The 16,738-nt window shown below is 45.0% G+C and overlaps 1 protein-coding gene across 4 annotated transcripts; it reads right to left on the reverse strand.

Moving 5' to 3' along the window:
* Positions 1–1,872: 1,872 nt before the first annotated feature.
* Positions 1,873–12,803, reverse strand: LOC128347225 (zinc finger protein OZF-like). Of its 4 annotated transcripts, XM_053301533.1 has the most exons (5): positions 12,367–12,803; positions 11,162–11,312; positions 9,449–9,983; positions 7,017–7,140; positions 1,873–4,522 (listed from the first exon to the last, which is right to left on the reverse strand). In XM_053301533.1, the coding sequence occupies exons 3-5, from the start codon at positions 9,557–9,559 to the stop codon at positions 3,183–3,185; spliced, it is 1,575 nt and encodes a 524-aa protein (XP_053157508.1). In that variant the 5' UTR covers positions 9,560–9,983; positions 11,162–11,312; positions 12,367–12,803; the 3' UTR covers positions 1,873–3,182. The 4 variants fall into 4 exon arrangements, with proteins under 4 accessions (XP_053157508.1, XP_053157509.1, XP_053157510.1 ...); XM_053301534.1 differs by lacking the exon at positions 9,449–9,983 and having other exon boundaries at positions 12,367–12,801; XM_053301535.1 differs by lacking the exons at positions 9,449–9,983; positions 11,162–11,312; positions 12,367–12,803 and adding an exon at positions 10,955–11,136.
* Between the last annotated feature and the right edge of the window lie 3,935 nt (positions 12,804–16,738).

Here is a 16,738-nt window from a genome sequence, read left to right on the forward strand (position 1 = left end):
CATAAACCACATACTCCAATGATCAGAAGACTTTACCACTGTAGTAGCACAGTGTCCTGCTTTCTTGCTGCACAGGACATTGTCAAACATGCTGCCTACCCAGCTAGAAGTGCCCAGTATATGTTTCAACGAATAAGGGACTGGTCCAGCTGCATTGGCGAAGTGGGGAAGCAGATTATCCAGGGAGCAAGAGTTAGTTCAGATCCCCGGAGGTGTGCTTCCCAGATATAGTCAATATATATTTGTAGTCACCCATATCAGGCAAAAGTGATATAGGAAGGTGCTGGAGACAAATGCTCATTCAGTGGCACAGCAAAAGTATCATCTCATACTGCGTGGGAGGAAGGCAATGGTAAACCACTCCTGTATTCTACCAAGTAAACCACATGGCTCTGTGGTCGCCAGGAGTCGACACCAACTCGACGGCACAATCTTTTTCCTTTTCTGTTGCACATCCCAAAAAATCCTTGAGCCACTTCAAACCACACCCCCACATGATTTCATAAAAATGATTCCTAACTACAGGAGTGTCTGCTAATCATGGGGGTATGTGGTTTGAGGTGGACTCTGCCTTCTTTAGATGCATCAGGCAGAAATTCATTAGGAGCATCTCTTGGAAGTGTTTGGAGAAGCTGCACCTATTGAATTTCTACCTGGCTGTATCTGTTACCCAGCCCAATGTCCAGTGTTACCAGCTGAGCTTATTCTGCCCACTCCCAGAAGCCTCCCTGGTTGCAGCTGCATCTCCAGGCTTGGAGATTGCAGTTTTGCTATGCTTAGGAGCTGCACCGCAACGTGAGCTCCCAGTCCATGTTATACATGGGGACAAATCGCTTAGTTGGCAGTGGTCTGGTCGCCCCTAGATTTGGGCTGCAAGTAACACAAATTGCAAAGAGGGATTAGCTTCACACACCCTCTCTCTATGTAGCGGACTGGCTAAGCAGACTCCAGAAATAGCTATTACGAGTTATCTGCCATCTGAGGTCATTTTGGACTTAGGATGAACTGTAAAACTCCCCTCATCCTCTCGCAAGAGAGTTAACACCTTACTAGGTGATGTCATATGCAACAGGGGCGTGGCCTCGAGCTCTAGATAGCTCGAGCGAGGTCTCCTCCTGTCATTTCAGGCAGCGCTTGCTGCCTGACAACATCTATTTCCCTTTCTCTCCCTTGCTGGAGGAAGAGAAAGGGAAATAAAAGGCTGTCAGGCAGCAAACGCTGTCTGAAAAAGGCAGGGGAGAGCTCATGGGTCTCTCCAGAGCCCGGGTGTGGGGAGTTCACTCGGGACTCTTCCAGAGCCCAAGCCACACACCCCTGCAGGCTTTGGCAGCCCTTTCCATTGGCAGCCCGGGTTCTTTGAACTCGTTCACACAATGGTGGCTCTGCCCCTAGTAGAACCAGTAATTGGAAAACATTTCAATTCCAATCAGCATACTTTATCTGATTTATTCACATTCATAAGGGGGATGTTTGGATCTACAGGAGAAGATTTTGACTCCTTAAGGCCTCACTAAAAGTGAGGCCTTAAGGAGTTAAAATCTTCTCCTGTAGATAGATAGATAGATAGATAGAAAGGGAGATAGAAAGGGAAATAGAGGGCAAGTCATGAATGAACACGAAGACAATTCATCAATCTTTGCAGCATGAATTGTTGCAGTATCCAGGTGTACTCCTCCAATAATTCCTATGCTGGTAAGGCAGTTTCAGCCCTGCAAAGTCACTCAGAACAGAATCTCCTCAGACCTCAGCCAAAAGTGTTAAAAGCAACTGGAGGAATTGCAGTTAATAGGATCAAGCATTTGATACTTTCTGAAGCATTTAAGAGGAACTGTGTTCAAACCTGAAAAATAAAAAGCACCTGCAAACGGAAAAGATTGCATAGGCATTACCGTTTATTTTCCTTACTGATCTGTGGACCTCACAGACATTTGATACTGTAATTAGATATACTTTACACTCAGAAACAAAGCAAACTGAGGAGGCATCTCTGACAAAAAATATGACAGGAGAAGACACTGGGCAACCAGGGCAGCAGCCAATCCATTCAGAGCTCAGCCAAATAAAGGAGCAGGAGTAATTCACAAATATTTTCATCTCCAATTGTAAAGCTGATTCTGTCCCCATTAAGGGGGTGGAAACATGTCAGCAAAAAAGATTCCCTCAAAAAATGCTGGACTGGGGTCCTCCTGTTGCATTTCTGGCTGGACATCTACTATATACAGTTGGCACTTTGGGGAAGCAGTGCACTGTGCTTTTTGGAGATGCATCTGGTAGAAATTTATTGGGATATTTCTAGCCAATCATTAGGGAAACTGAACCTATTAGATTTCTGTTTAAGTGACACTGTGGGGAAATGCTTGACTTACAAGCAGAAGGTTGCCGGTTCGAATCCCTGTTAGTACTTATTGGGCAGCAGCGATAAAGGATGATGCCTTTCAGCATCTTCTCATAGGAGGAGGAGGCAATGGTAAACCCCTCCTGTATTCTACCAAAGACAACCACAGGGCTCTCTGTGGTCTCCAGGAGTCAAAATTGGCTTGACGGCACACTTTACCTTTACATTCCTCTTGAGAGCTCAACCTCAAGCTAAACAGCCAAGGCAAAGTATGCCTCATTACTAAAGTCAGTATAAGATTCAAGACTGTTCAAAGTCTTAACAGGCAATATAATGCCTAAGTTAAGATGGACACCATAACGGGCAATTTGAATGATTTTTAAAGCACAAACTGATGTTTAAAGCATCTTCACTCTTATTTTAAACCATTATTTTTTAATAACTAAATTTCATTTTCTGTTCACATTAGCCCACCAAGCTTCCTGGCTTAGAGGTCTCTGAAACTGGGTCTCCACAGTATACTTACAATATGCTACCTACTACTGATATGGTCTCTTCTGTGTGTAGATTTTTTGATCTTTAGGGCTGAGCTCCAGTTGGAGCTTTCCCCACAGAATGAGCATTGACATGATTTCTCACATCAAGTACATAGTGAGCTGCAGCTGAAACTCTTTACACACATTAAACTTTGATATGGTTTCTACCCATTGTGGATGTTTTGATGGCAAGAAAGGCTACCCTTCTGACTGAAGCTTTTTCCACAGAGCAAGAACTGATACAGATTCTCCTTTGTGTGGATTCTTTGACGACAAGCAAGTTGTGAGATCTAGCTGTTGTTCTTTCCACGTTATGAGCACTGATATGGTTTCTCCCCTGTGTGGTTTCTTTGATGAGAAGTAAGGTCTTTTTTCAAACGGAAGCCCTTTCCACATTCTGAGCATTGATATTCTGTCTTCTGCGTGTGGATAGGTAGATGTTTCTTTAGGTTTGTGCTCCGATTGAAACTTTTTCCACACATGGTGCATTGATATGGTTTCTCCCCTGTGTGGATTCTTTGATGACAAGTAAGATGTGAGCTGCGGCTGAAGCCCTTTCCACATTCTGAGCATTGATAAGGTTTCTCCCCTGTGTGGATGCTTTGATGGGAAGTAAGTTGTCCTTGCTGACGGAAACTCTTTCCACACATTGAACATTGATATGGCTTCTCCCCCGTGTGGATTCGTTGATGATTAGCAAGGTCCTTTCCTGAACGGAAGCTCTTTCCACATTCTGAGCAGTGATATGGTTTCTCCCCTGTGTGGATTCTTTGATGGCAAGTAAGCTGTGAGATGTAGCTAAAGTTTTTTCTACACACTGAACACTGATATGGTTTCTCCCCTGTATGGAAGATTTGATGGGAAGTAAGTTGTCCTTGCAAACGGAAGCTCTTTCCACATTCTGAACACTTATATGGTTTCTCTCCTGTGTGGATTCTTTGATGGCAAGCAAGCTGTGAGATGTAGCTGAAGAACTTTCCACATTCTGAGCATTTAAATCGTTTCTCCCCTGTGTGGATTCTTTGGTGGGAAGTAAGTTGTCCTTGCTGACGGAAATTCTTTCCACACACTGAACACTGATATGGTTTCTCCCCTGTATGGATTCTTTGATGACAAGTAAGCTGTGAGATGTAGCTGAAGTTCTTTCCACATTCTAAGCAATGATATGTTTTCTTTCCTGTGTGAATGCTTTGATGGGAAGTAAGGTTAGCCTTCTGACTGAAGCTCTTTCCACAAACCAAACAATGATATGGTTTCTCCCCTGTGTGGATTCTCTGATGATTAATAAGGTCCCTTCTCAAACGGAAGCTCTTTCCACATTCTGAGCATTGATGTGGTTTATCTCCTGTGTGGATTCTTTGATGGAAAGTACGATATCGCCTGAGGCTGAATTTCTTTCCACATTCTGAGCATTCATATTTTTTCTTTTCTGTATTCATTTTTTGATATGTGTGAAGACTTGAGTTGTTCTTTATGAGTTTCACACTTTGAGGGTTTTTATTCCTTCCATTTCCATTGCAATCTTTTTTTTGGACTGGAATTTCAGAGACATCCATGCATTCAGAAGAAACAGCTTTTTCCTCCCACAAATATTTTGCTTCCCTTTTCCTCCTCTGCAATTCATCCTTTTTCTCACTCTCCCCTCCATCACCTGCAGGGATAAAATAAAGAGTGTCTCCCAATGAGGGAGAAATAGAGTTCAAGTCACAGAAGAAACCCAATTACTGCTGTCTGGTTTTTAAAAAAATTATCATGGGGAACCTGATCCTTTTGAATAAATCAGGCCCTGTCCATTTGCTCTAACTGGCAGCCTGGGGGGTGTTGTGGAATTGATTTTGGGGTGCTCCTCAAGCATAAATGAGCCCCTGGTGGCGCAGTGGTAAAACTGCCGCCCTGTAACCAGAAGGTTACAAGTTCGATCCTGACCAGGGGCTCAAGGTTGACTCAGCCTTCCATCCTTCCGAGGTCGGTAAAATGAGTACCCAGAATGTTGGGGGCAATATGCTAAATCATTGTAAACCGCTTAGAGAGCTCCGGCTATAAAGCGGTATATAAATGTAAGTGCTATTGCTATAAAGACCCAGGTTCAATCTGCTGAGGGAGAATCAGAAATAAGGGAGCCAGGAAGTCCTATGAATCACACCTTGGAGGCTCACTGCCAGTCAGAGCACACAACATTGGACAAGGTGGACAATACCAGCTTCATCTGCTAGAGAATTCTATGAAACCTGCTATGGCAAAGACTTGCCCTCCCCGATAGTTTATTTCTATTTCATTTCATTTTAAAATGTATGTCCTGCTCATCCTCTAAGGAGCTCAGAGTGGTGTACATGGTTATGTTTATCCACACAATAACCCTGTGAGGTAAGTTAGGCTGAGAGATATGTGACTGGCCCAGAGTCACCCAGTGAGTTTCATGACTGAACGGGGCTTTGAACTCAGGTCTCCCCAGTCCAAGATCATTTTGGACTTAAATGATCCACCACTATAACCTCCCCCTTTCACAGTTCCCAGAATCCCCACCAGCTATTTACTGCCCTGCTTCACACGTCATGGTGGCAAGTAAGGCGATGCCAACCTTCAGCTTCCAGCAAGTGTGTACTTCAGGCACGAGCTGCAAGTTCCACTCCCAGCATCAATGTTGGGTTCCCCAGTTGCATTTCATGGGGAATCCAACACCTGTAACCATCTTCAAATCCAGTTGACAGATGTCTGGTTCTTGGAGAGAAGAACCCACCAATACTGGTGATTTTGGACAACATCCCTGAAGCAGAAATTGCCACGTGCACCATGAGTGAACATTCACCAGTAACTGGAGCTTGGAGGCAACTCACTTGTGTTACGAGGGGGTTCTGTGTATCCCCTCAGAACAGTTGGTGAAGAATGCGGGAAAGGAAATCACGTGTGTAAGTTTTCATACCCAGCCTGTGGCAGGTAAATATGCCTCTCTTCCCCAAAGCCCCCTTCCTATTCTGAATGTGGGTATGTATGCTCATGAGTGAAAGATGTGGGTAGAATTCCAGCTAGCTAGGTGAGAAGGTTTCCTTGAGATCTATATTTCAACAGATTGGTGGAATCGGGGTTTGTACCAAATCCCCATGAGGAGAGCAGCCAACTCCTACCCAGAATAAAAAAGAACCCCACTAAGGAAACCCCTGAAGGAGGTCTTGACCAAATGGTGACACCCCACCCCCAAAGGGGCCACTACCTCAAGAAAGCCTCCTCCGCCTGTCAAAAAGCCATGGAAGAAGATAAGTTGAAAAGGACCCAGGCCATTACTACACTAGGCTGGGTGTGCAGCCCTCTTCAACAGGCTTTTGCTGGCAGACTACTTGCTCGTGAGATCATACACTGCAAGCAATGGCTTTGGGGCATTTACTGCCCAGCTGGGAATAGGTTCCAGGCAAATTTCCATGCCAGGAGCCTTGGAGGAATATCCCTTCAAATCCCGCTGGATTGGGCCTGATCCAGCAGGGCTTATGTTCTTAGCACTGGAAAAGAAAGGGGGACTTCTTAAGCCTAAAGGAGTTTGACCGTAACAAATCAAAGACTTCTAGGGTGGCAGCTATTCGTCTTACAAATGGAAGCCAGCCCCTAAGCCAAGAGTTGTGTTATTCCAGAAGGAGACATAGGGAATTTTGGATCCCGGTTTTATGAAACAGAGTCATCTTGCACTGGATTTAGCCAGACGAGTGATGATATGATATGACTTAACGAAGGGAAGGTGGTGGTTGGATCTGAGAAAGTACCAATAATTATTCCAGGAAACGGGTAGGTAGCCTTTCAAAACTCTGAGGAAATTCTGCCTCCCAATGAAGAAAGGACTAGAGGCTTACTTAGGATAAGAGATTCAATCAGCCACCATGCAAAGACTGAAATCGGACAGTATTAAAAGCCACTGAGAATAAACATGTCTTCAGCTGCTGCCTAAATGTCCTTCCAAAGAGGCTGTAAAAGCAGCAGATGAATATTGGCTATATTCAAGAGAATGAGATCAAGTTAAAATATGCCTCCTTAACTCTCTGGCCAGGAAATCTGCTGCTCTTAACATCTACCAAAGAGAGGAAAGTGATGATCAGCAAGCAGCCTGCTGGGAAACCAGCCTTTGAGCTGCAAGTGGGCAAGTTCACCCTGGGACTCCTTACCCAGCAAGGTGGCACCTCCTTCACTTGCTTGCACAATCCACCGGAATGGTCTCCTCTCTTCATGGTCTAAAGAAGCCATCTCTGCCACTGAGAAATCAGTTTCTACTTTGGATGGCTTCTGGCCCTGAAAGACAAAGAGGGAATGGAGGGAGGAATTAGCAGATGGTTTACAATTTGGACTGCTTTCTCTCACAGGAATCTACCCTTGCACTAAGATCTTCCATAGGACACTGCTGTATCTTCCCTCAAGGTATCTTGTGCAACACCTCACCATCGGTTTAAATCAACTGCCACCACCCTGCAAACTGAGCAAAGAGGCACCTTTTTAAAGTGGTGATTCTCTTTATTTAGCAGGAGGAGAGCAACTGGCCCTGTCCAACCACAGCACAGCATCACTCCAGTGGCTGTTACTGGTGTCTATCTTATGTTCCTCTTTTAGATTGTGACCCCTTTGGGGACAGGGAGCCTTTTTTTATTTTTTATACACACACACACCACTTTGGGAACTTTTGTTGAAAAGCGGTATATAGATATTCATCATATTCATATTCGTACTTGAAGAAACTTTCAGCACTGACCCCAAGCTCTGGAGCCTTTCAGGGTAGCTTTGTTGAATTGGCACAACAATTCTATCTTCAGACAGAAACTGACAATGAAGTATGCCACTTTAAAAAGACAAGTTCTGTTTTAAAGTTAAGAAAGATTTGTTGCAATGTTCAAAATTAAATCTGTCACGGTTAATGAGAATTCACACTATAACAATGTTAGTGTTACAGAGAACTATCTGAAAACTTCTGCGATGGGTAGTAAATCAGTGGATTTTGAAAAACATAAATAATATTTTCTATTCAAAAGGCTCAATAACTACTCCTTACAAAATAGCAAAAACATGTAGATGGAACAGAAAAATCCATAATTATATGAAAGAGTGGAAGTTAGATTTAGATAAAGTGTTGGGATCAGATTGTTGGACAAAAATATGGAATCAAACCTGTTTTAAATCACAATGTTTGGATATTAGGGAACTAAATGTGAAGGTGATTATTAGATAGTGTAGAACACCACTCCAATTGTGACATATGTTTAATAATAATTCTTCATGTTAGAAAAAATGCAGTGAAATTGGGACTTAATCCTCATATGTGCTCTAGTTGTCCAAGGATCTTAAAATTTGGATTCAGAGTTTAGAAATATATAACCAATACTCAATTTCAACTAGATTTAAAGGTCGTCTTATTAAATTATTTAGATCAGGGTGTCAAACTCAAAGCAAGCGGTGGGCCAGATTTGATTCCAATGCACCTCTGGGAGGCTGCACATAGCCACTTTCTCTCACTCTCTTCCTTACAGTGTGAGCACTGTAAGATCTTCCCCTTAGGGGATGGAGCCACTCTGGATGCAAGCCCACAGGCCGGCAGTTTGATGCCCCGGATTTAGATGATCTGAAATTGGTTGGTAGTGCAAAATGCTTGATTATACAATTAGCAACATCAGCTAAACTTGTTATAGCAAGAAACTATATCAGAAGAACAAAAAGCCTCCTATTAGTACTTGGTTTGACAAGATATGGAATATTTTAGTGCAACACAAATTGTCTGAACATATCATGGTATCCTTGGATCTGAGTCATGTGGACATTTTTCCAATAACATGCTTACTATTTTTAAATTTTATTGTCAGACTTAGGATTAACAGTAAGAGACTAGAAAGACTGTGGGCTAATTATATTGTGTAATACTGTTTAAAACCGGGTTTTGTCTGTGGATCAAATGAATCTAATGGGATAAAGAAAAATTACATAAAGTTGTGTGAACATTTAGAATTGTCATTATGTTTTAATTAGATGATTTGTGAAATATTTTATAATGGATCTTTTATATTTTGTATTATTTTAACTGTATATATGTTTCTGAAAAATAAATGATGAAAGAAAACCTCCAGCACAATCCTATACCTTACCTCATATGTAAATACAAACCAATATTCTCTACCTGAAATTCTAGAGTAAGCAAAACCCCCATTTCATCACACCTTGGACAAAACCTTCTCACTAGTGGCTCCAAGATGGTGCCGCTCTTGTCCCAGAGAGGTCCCCTCTGTTCTGTCTCTCTTGGATTTCAGGCACAAGGCAGAGGGAAGTTTATTTCAGAGTGTCTGAGGCAGCTGAGGATAGTGGTAGATTGTGCAGCTCTATTCACTGTTCTTTTCTTGTCCCAATTGATTTCTACTACATTTACATTTACTTTAATGCATATCTTCTTGATTTTCAATCAAAAGATGGGATATCAATATCTCCAAAAAAGCTTGAGACAGCCTTACTGGAATACTCTCGCTCCCCTGTCCTGAAATGGATTAACAATGGAGATATCTAGGATGATCTCATATATATTTTCAGTCCCTGGGAGGTACCAGGATGAAAGAGATGCTCTCACCTGCTGCTCTTCCTGTTCCTTGGCCTCTGCTTGGCTCAGGAGGAAACCTTCTGCCAGGGCTACTGCCTGAGAATTTGTCTCCGCTCCACATTCTCTGACCCAGCTCTGCATCTCTGGGGGCAGGAAGGTTAGGAACTGCTCCAGAATCACCAAGTCCAAGACCTGAGCCTTTGTATGCTTTTCTGGCTTCAGCCACTGACAGCAAAAAAAGTGGATTCAGTTGCAAAGCTCTCAGGGCCTTTCGGTCTCGTGATAACAGAACTGTCTGGGACTGCGGCACTTTGCAGCTGAGTTGGTGGCGTCCTCACTCAGCATCTTCTGCACAGTTCTTTCCCAGAGTTGCTCACTGCTCTCAGTCTGTTTGGCAAGAGGGTCCCTTCCTGCTTCAGGTCCAAGGTAGCTTTTAGGAATCCTGCAAGATCTCCTTGCTCTTCGGCAAGTTCCTCTCTTAAAGCAAGGACTGACCAGGCAGATGGAGCTCTTCAGACCTACCAACTCAACACATTACATGCTCTGCAGTATAACATCCTTATAGCTGAAAGGGGTTTTGGAAACAAGAGTGAGTGATCCAAATTAGCAACCAAGGTTTCTCCGTCTAATAAATCAAGAAGGGTAAACCCTTTTGAAAGCAGTTCCAAGATTTCCAAAGGGCTGTCTGGATGCCTTCCCACAAGATTCCACAATCAGGATCTCCTGGCTAAGCAACACCAGAGTCAAAGAAACTCAGCGTATGGCTGTCCCAGGGTTCAATGTTGGGTAGGGGATCTCTCAGTTCCTCTTTAGGAACAAAGGAAGCTACCATATACTGAGTCAGACCACTGGTCTATCTAGCTCAGTATTGTCTTCACAGACTGGCAGTGGCTTCTCCAAGGTTGCAGGCAGGAATCTCTCTCAGCCCTATCTTGGAGATGCCAGGGAAGGAACTTAGAATCTAGATACTCTTCCCTTGTGTAAACCACCTAGAGAGCTATATATAGGGTGGTACAGAAATATCCCAAATAAATACATTTAGATAAACAACATGTGTGCAAGTGTACAAACATCTGTACACTTGTACGACATAACATCTTAATATGGCCGGGGGTGGGGGGGTGACCTGTGTCTGTGTGTGTGTGTGTGTGTGTGTGTGTGTGAGAGAGAGAGAGAGAGAGAGATTTCACTTTCTTTTTCCAGCCCCCGCCACACACACAGGGAGCCAACCCTCTGCCTTTTCTCCCTATCCACTATCTAGGCATCTTCACCTGAGCTTTCCCAGTGCCTGCTCCCCACTTCTTTGCCCAGCACCACTTCCACACGCTCTTTGCTCTGGGAAATCGTAGGCCGCCACCATCCCACACGCCTGAGGGCTGTGCATCAAGGGGCTGATCCAATGCACAGCCCCTCTTCTCTTTCAAAGGCCCACTTATGAATGTGGACCCCACTCGCTTCACCCTCGAGACCGAGTCTGCCCGGGCCCCTCTGGGTGCTGTCTCTGGTTTTGCATTCTGGGGATCAGTTTGCTAATACCTTGCCTTTGCCTCTCTTCAGGGCTCAGAGGACGAAACTGGGCGGGAGACAGCAGCTCCCCAGTGGGCACGTCGGGGCAGCGGGCAGGAAGAATGCCACTACCCACCGCCACTCCGGAGCTCCCCTCCTGAGCACTTCCTAGCTCCACCGCCACCCTCCTTCCATTGCCCTCCCTGCGGCTGCAGCCCACATGCCCTTTGCACTCACCAGGTCTTCCGACTAGGCTGATGCGGGCAAGAGGGAAAAGCCAAGACTCCTCTCCCGTGGGGGTATGAGGGGGAATTCTTGAATTGCACAGCCTTCCGGGCCACTCTAGGACTCGCCACTCGCTCTCTTTAACCCTCTGTTTGCCTTGCCCCTGCAAAAGTCAGAGCACAGCACAGACATAGTAACATAGGAAGCTGCCATATACTGAGTCAGACCATTGGTCTATCTAGCTCAGTATTGTCTTCACAGACTGACAGCGGCTTCTCCAAGGTTGCAGGCAGGAATCTCTCTCAGCCCTATCTTGGAGAAGCCAGAGAGGGAACTTGAAACCTTCTGCTTTTCCCAGAGCGGCTTCATCCCCTAAGGAGAATATCTTGCAGTGCTCACACATCAAGTCTCCCATTCATATGCAACCAGGGTGGACCCTGCTTAGCTATGGGGACAAGTCATGCTTGCTACCACAAGACCAGCTCTCCTCTCCTAAAAAATAGGAAGCTGCCATATACTGAGTCAGACCATAGGTTCATCTCGCTCAGTATTGGCAGCAGCTTCTCCAAGGTTGCAGGCAGGAATCTCTCTCAGCCCTATCTTGGAGATGCCAGGGAAGGAACCTGGAGCCTAGATGCTCTTCCCAGAGCGGCTCCATCCCCTAAGTGGAATATCTTACAGCACTCACACTTCTAGTCTCCCTTTTGTTTGCAGCCAGGGCAGATCCTGCTTAGCTTAAGGGGACAAGTCATGCTTGCTACCACAAGACCAGGATACCACATCAGGCATCAGGAGCGGGCAGACGTCGATGCTTGTGTTGCAGAGAAGGCGGCGGCATCAGGAGCGGGCAGAGCTCCCTCCGCTCCGCTGCTGCTGCTCCTCCTCGGCATCCCGCCTGCTGCCTGTGTTTCAAGGGAGGGTGGCTGGCGGGTGGCCGGGGAGGGGTCCAGCCTCCCTAGCACAGCCCCGGGGGAGCAGAAGGGCTAAGTTGGACGGATCTTGCCAGCGCTACTAGTCCCGCTCGTGCTGTGCTAGTGCGATAGATGTGCAAGCTTGAGGGGCTGAAACCCATCTCAGAAGTCAGTGGAGATCCTTCCGTGGCTCCCGGTTGAGACGGAGCCCTTAGCAAACAGGGAGCCTGTGGGAAACAGCCGACATCGTGCACTGCCGAACGAAGAAACAAAGGGAGCACAAGAACTCCGAAACCCTACTTTTACCCAAACTCAGGAAATGTGGATTAGTCCTTGGTAGTGGGGCTGGGAAAGACCCTCCTCTCTCTGGAACGCTGCCTGCTGTCGGTGAAGTCAGTCAGGAGCTAGGCGGGAAATGGTCTAACTGCAGCAAAGGCCTCTTCATACTGCCATCAGACCCAGAGCCCTCCACAGCTTACTGCTGACTTGCAAAACCCCTCCAATGTATTGTGTGGGCGGAATGTTCCAGGTTCAATCCCTGCTATGATCTCCTGTTTTTCGAATAATCTTGGGACAGGTTTGGGAAATGTTCCTTTTGTCTTCAAAGCCTGGAGAACGGCTGCCAATCAGAGCTAATACTGAGCCAGTTGATCCAAGATTCTCAGCATGGAGAATAGCCCAGGAGCAGTGTCAGGGGCGTAACTACTATTGGGCAAGGGGAGGCAGTCGTCTTGGGGCCTCACTGCCTCGAGGGGGCCCCCAGAGGCACATCACATGACTCCCCACCCGCCCATGTTGCACCCCCTATGAATTACGTTGCGTCTCTTGGAGATCGGCAGGAGCAGAGAGTAAAAAAACTAGATTCAATGTGAACTAGATATTCACCGTATTCATAATGGGGATGTAAGTGTGAGTGCATGATATATTGTGAAGTGGGTTTGTGTGTGTATATCAGCAAGAGGCCCATTTTAAAATCTTGTCTCTGGGCCCACTCCAACCTTGCTATGTCCCTGAGCAGTGTGTGCGTGTCCATGTACACAGAAATAGAAAACTTCTCTAGATGAAGAATCCCCATGGTGTCACTCTTGCATGTGTGGTGCTTGGCTGTGATGATGACTTCATCACTATCACACAAATATTTGTTTTTATCATTATTTATTTATTTTACATATTTTTATACCTCCCAAAAACGTACATCTCTGGGCAGTTTACAAGAAGATAAAAACATTAAAACATTAGTTAAAAGAGCCAGCATGGTGTAGTGGTTAGAGTACTGCACTAGGACCGGGGAGACCCGAGTTCAAATCCCCATTCAGCCATGATACTTGCTGGGTGTCTCTGGGCCAGTCACTTCTCTCTCAGCCTAGCCTACGTCACAGGGTGGTTGTGAAAGAGAAACTTAAGTATGTAGTACACCGTTCTGGGCTCCTTGGAGGAAGAGTGGGATATAAATGTAATAATAATAATAAAAACAAAAACAAGAAATTTAAAACAATAATTTAATTTTTTTAAAAACAAAACAACATTAAAAACAATCAAAACAGTATCAGTTAAAAGCCTGGGTGAACAGATGCGTCTTTAAAGACTTTTTAAAAATTGTCAGCGATGGGAAGGGAGGCTCTTATTTCACCAGGGAGTGCACTCCAAAGCCTCGGGGCAGCAACGGAGAAGGCCCGTCCCTGAGTAGCCACCAGACGAGCCGGTGGCAAATGCAGACAGACCTCTCCTGATGATCTCAATGGGCGGTGGGGTTCATAACCGTGGGGTTCATATTAAACCTCATTAACTCAGTAATTATTTGACCAATTTTGTTGTGGACGGTGTCATTGGCAATTTATTTTAGCATTCCCATTGAATCGTTTTTGGCCTTTTTTTACCTCGGGGTAGGGGGCAGAGAGGGGGAAAGAATCAGTGTATTGACAATGTATGGGAAAGTAATCAAAAGACATTCAAGGATATGTAATAAACAAAATAACAATCTATTATATTACTTCTCTTGGGTGTGCCTTGGAATGTGCGTCTCAGCGCCCACCTGATTGGCTGAGCGGCATACGGGCCTGATTGACTGAGGCGCACCCAGGAGGATTGGTCGCCGCGGCAGGCCTGGCCGCAGAGGCCAGAGGCAGTGGTGGGCCCAGCCGCGGAGGCAAGGCCTGGGAAGCGGGGGCAGAAGTGGCAGTGGGGAGGAGAGGCGGCTGGATCTGGAAGTGGAGACTGGGGCAGAAGGTGGGGGGAAGAGGTAACTGCCGGCCCAAAAGAGCGCACAGATGCTCTGTGCGGGGTCAGCTAGTCATGAAACTATTAATATACAAATTCTATCAAAATTATGTATGTAGTATTCAGTAAAGGTCAGTGTTGATGGGGGATGGAGGGTATTTTTGCAGCAGAAGTATATTCTGACTGGGAAGAAGCAAGACAAAAAAGACTGAATATTTCTGCCTCTGCTTCAACCAACCACTCCTTTCAGACTAAGGGCCATTTTTGAAGAAAAGCTAAAAAGAACCCTTAGGGTCTTTTCTCATCTAGCTGTTTAACTCCTGTAAGGAATAAGAGACACAGCTCCTGTTGGGCTGCTTTATTCTTGTTTTTTTAAAACTCTTCTTATCTGCACATACTCAGAAGCCATTCTGCTTGCTTTCACCTCCTCTGCCCAGGAATGGGTGGGAGGGATCATGGCACTCTGTATAGTCTCAGAAGCAACACCATCCAGTCCCGTGTGTCCTCAGGGATGGCAATAGACTTTCAGCAGCAGCCAACATGCTATGGCCTTTTAAAAGGTTGCTTTTCATATCCTGGCAACTAAAGCAGACAAAGCTCTTCAGGTGCAGGAGGGAGGGGAGAAAGAAGTAGAGTAGTGGGGCCTTTATCAGGATACAATTTATCCAGCCTTTATCAGCCAGACAAAATATTTTATTCATCAGATGGTTCCTCAAGCTATTTTGGTACATTACTCATCAGGATTTGTTTCACTCATCCCCTAGTCTACTAGTCTGTGAAAAATGATGCTTGAGTATTTTTCAGTCCTCACAGACTAGTAGACTAGTGGATTTCCTCAGCCCTGTCAATGCTGGTTTATAACCATTACAAATTTGTTGCCTAGTATCTGATGTTATTTATGTTTAGAGTAGACCCAAATAATAGCACTTACCACTGCTGGTTAAGCAGTTCACAAGTTAGCCCACTTGCGCCTCACAAATTTATGCATCTGCCATCTTGAATTGGTGTGGAAGACATCATCACAAACTATGCCATTGAGGTATCCCTGTGTGTCACTCACTGTAATGCAACTGTACCTAATTTGGTTCAAATCGTTTTTTATCCACCAATGTCATATTGGAGAAGAAAGGGTTGTAGTCAGGGATCACTTCCATGGAAAGAGCAATTTTGGAGGCATTTGGGTGAAAAGCAGGTAAACTCATCCCCCAGCATCAATGTGAATGTGCAGATTCAAAAATGCCTTTTACCAAGATCAGTTTTGTAGGTTTGTACTTGAAAATCAAAATGGTTAGTTCCTAGTAGAGCTGCATAAACAGTCTGGATAAGAAATAATATTTTCATGTCGTTGCTCCCCAAAGTACACTACATATCATATACCCTCCACAAATGTGAGACTTTCCCCTATCAGATGCAGAATGATTCAGCCCAAGCCAAGGGGCTGTTTCATGTATAACATTTTTCATGAAAACTATTTTCATGTCAGAATTTATTATTTATTTATTATTTAACATATTTGTATGCCGCCCTAAACTTGCGTCTCTGGGCAGTTTACAGTAAAACAATACAAATTACAATGAGAGAGGGGGGAGGTTAAAACATTACAATGATTTAAAATTTTAGAACAATGTTAAAAACTATTAAAACAGTATCTAATTAAAAGCCTGTGTGAACAGATGCATCTTTAAGGACTTTAAAAAATGTGTCAGAGATGGGGAGGCTCTTATTTCAGCAGGGAGTGTCAGGGCAGCAACGGAAAGGGCTGGTGGCAAATGAAGATGAAGCTCTCCTGATGATCTCAATGGGTGGTGAGGTTCATGACAAAGACAGTCTCTTAAATGCTCAGGGCCGGAGCTGTTTGGGACCTGTTGCGGGCCTCTGTGCTTGTATGGTAGCAATGAAAATGGCCACCACTGTGCATGCGCAGAGGCCATTTTTTCAGAGGCTGGTCTGGCGGGGGTGAGAGGAGTCCCCATCCCCAACCGTCCTTGAGACCACTGTGGCGGCGGCCAGCAGCAGATTTAAGGTAATTTGAAGCTCCCCACTCCCAGCTCATTTGTTTTAGGCCACCAACTGCCCTCTTACTAGAGTCCCCCTTTATCAATACAGCTCCAACCCCACCAAAACCAGGTTCTAATATGAGCCAAACTGGGTCCAATTTGGGTGTGCATCGAATCGGACTGGACCCAGTTCGAGTCAGGTTCGACTTGAACCATATTGGGTTTTCCAGGTTTGTGCACATCCCAAGTTTAGGACTTTAGAGGTTTTGAGCATATTGACACACCAAGCCTCCCTGACACTTACCATTAAGATAGTGGGGGTGTTACACCCCAAAGCAAATCTTGAGCTACTATAAGCCACAAGTCCATCTGATCAGAAGACTCTCTCCTACAAGCTGTAGTAGCAGTGTTTTGTTTTCTTTCTGCACAGGACATTGTCAAACATGCTGCCCTCAAACAAGCTA

This window comes from Hemicordylus capensis, chromosome 2, assembly GCF_027244095.1.
Source record: "Hemicordylus capensis ecotype Gifberg chromosome 2, rHemCap1.1.pri, whole genome shotgun sequence".
NCBI classification, from domain to species: domain Eukaryota; kingdom Metazoa; phylum Chordata; class Lepidosauria; order Squamata; family Cordylidae; genus Hemicordylus; species Hemicordylus capensis.

What these genes read in the sequence shown, in the direction of transcription:
- LOC128347225 (XM_053301533.1), bottom strand. Translation starts at nt 9,559, where the DNA reads ATGCAGAGCTGGGTCAGAGAATGTGGAGCGGAGACAAATTCTCAGGCA. An exon ending in AGGAACAGGAAGAGCAGCAG is followed by an intron (nt 7,141 to 9,448) that starts GTGAGAGCATCT and finishes TTTGTCTTTCAG; the next exon opens with GGCCAGAAGCCATCCAAAGT. An exon ending in AGGAGGTGCCACCTTGCTGG is followed by an intron (nt 4,523 to 7,016) that starts GTAAGGAGTCCC and finishes TTATCCCTGCAG; the next exon opens with GTGATGGAGGGGAGAGTGAG.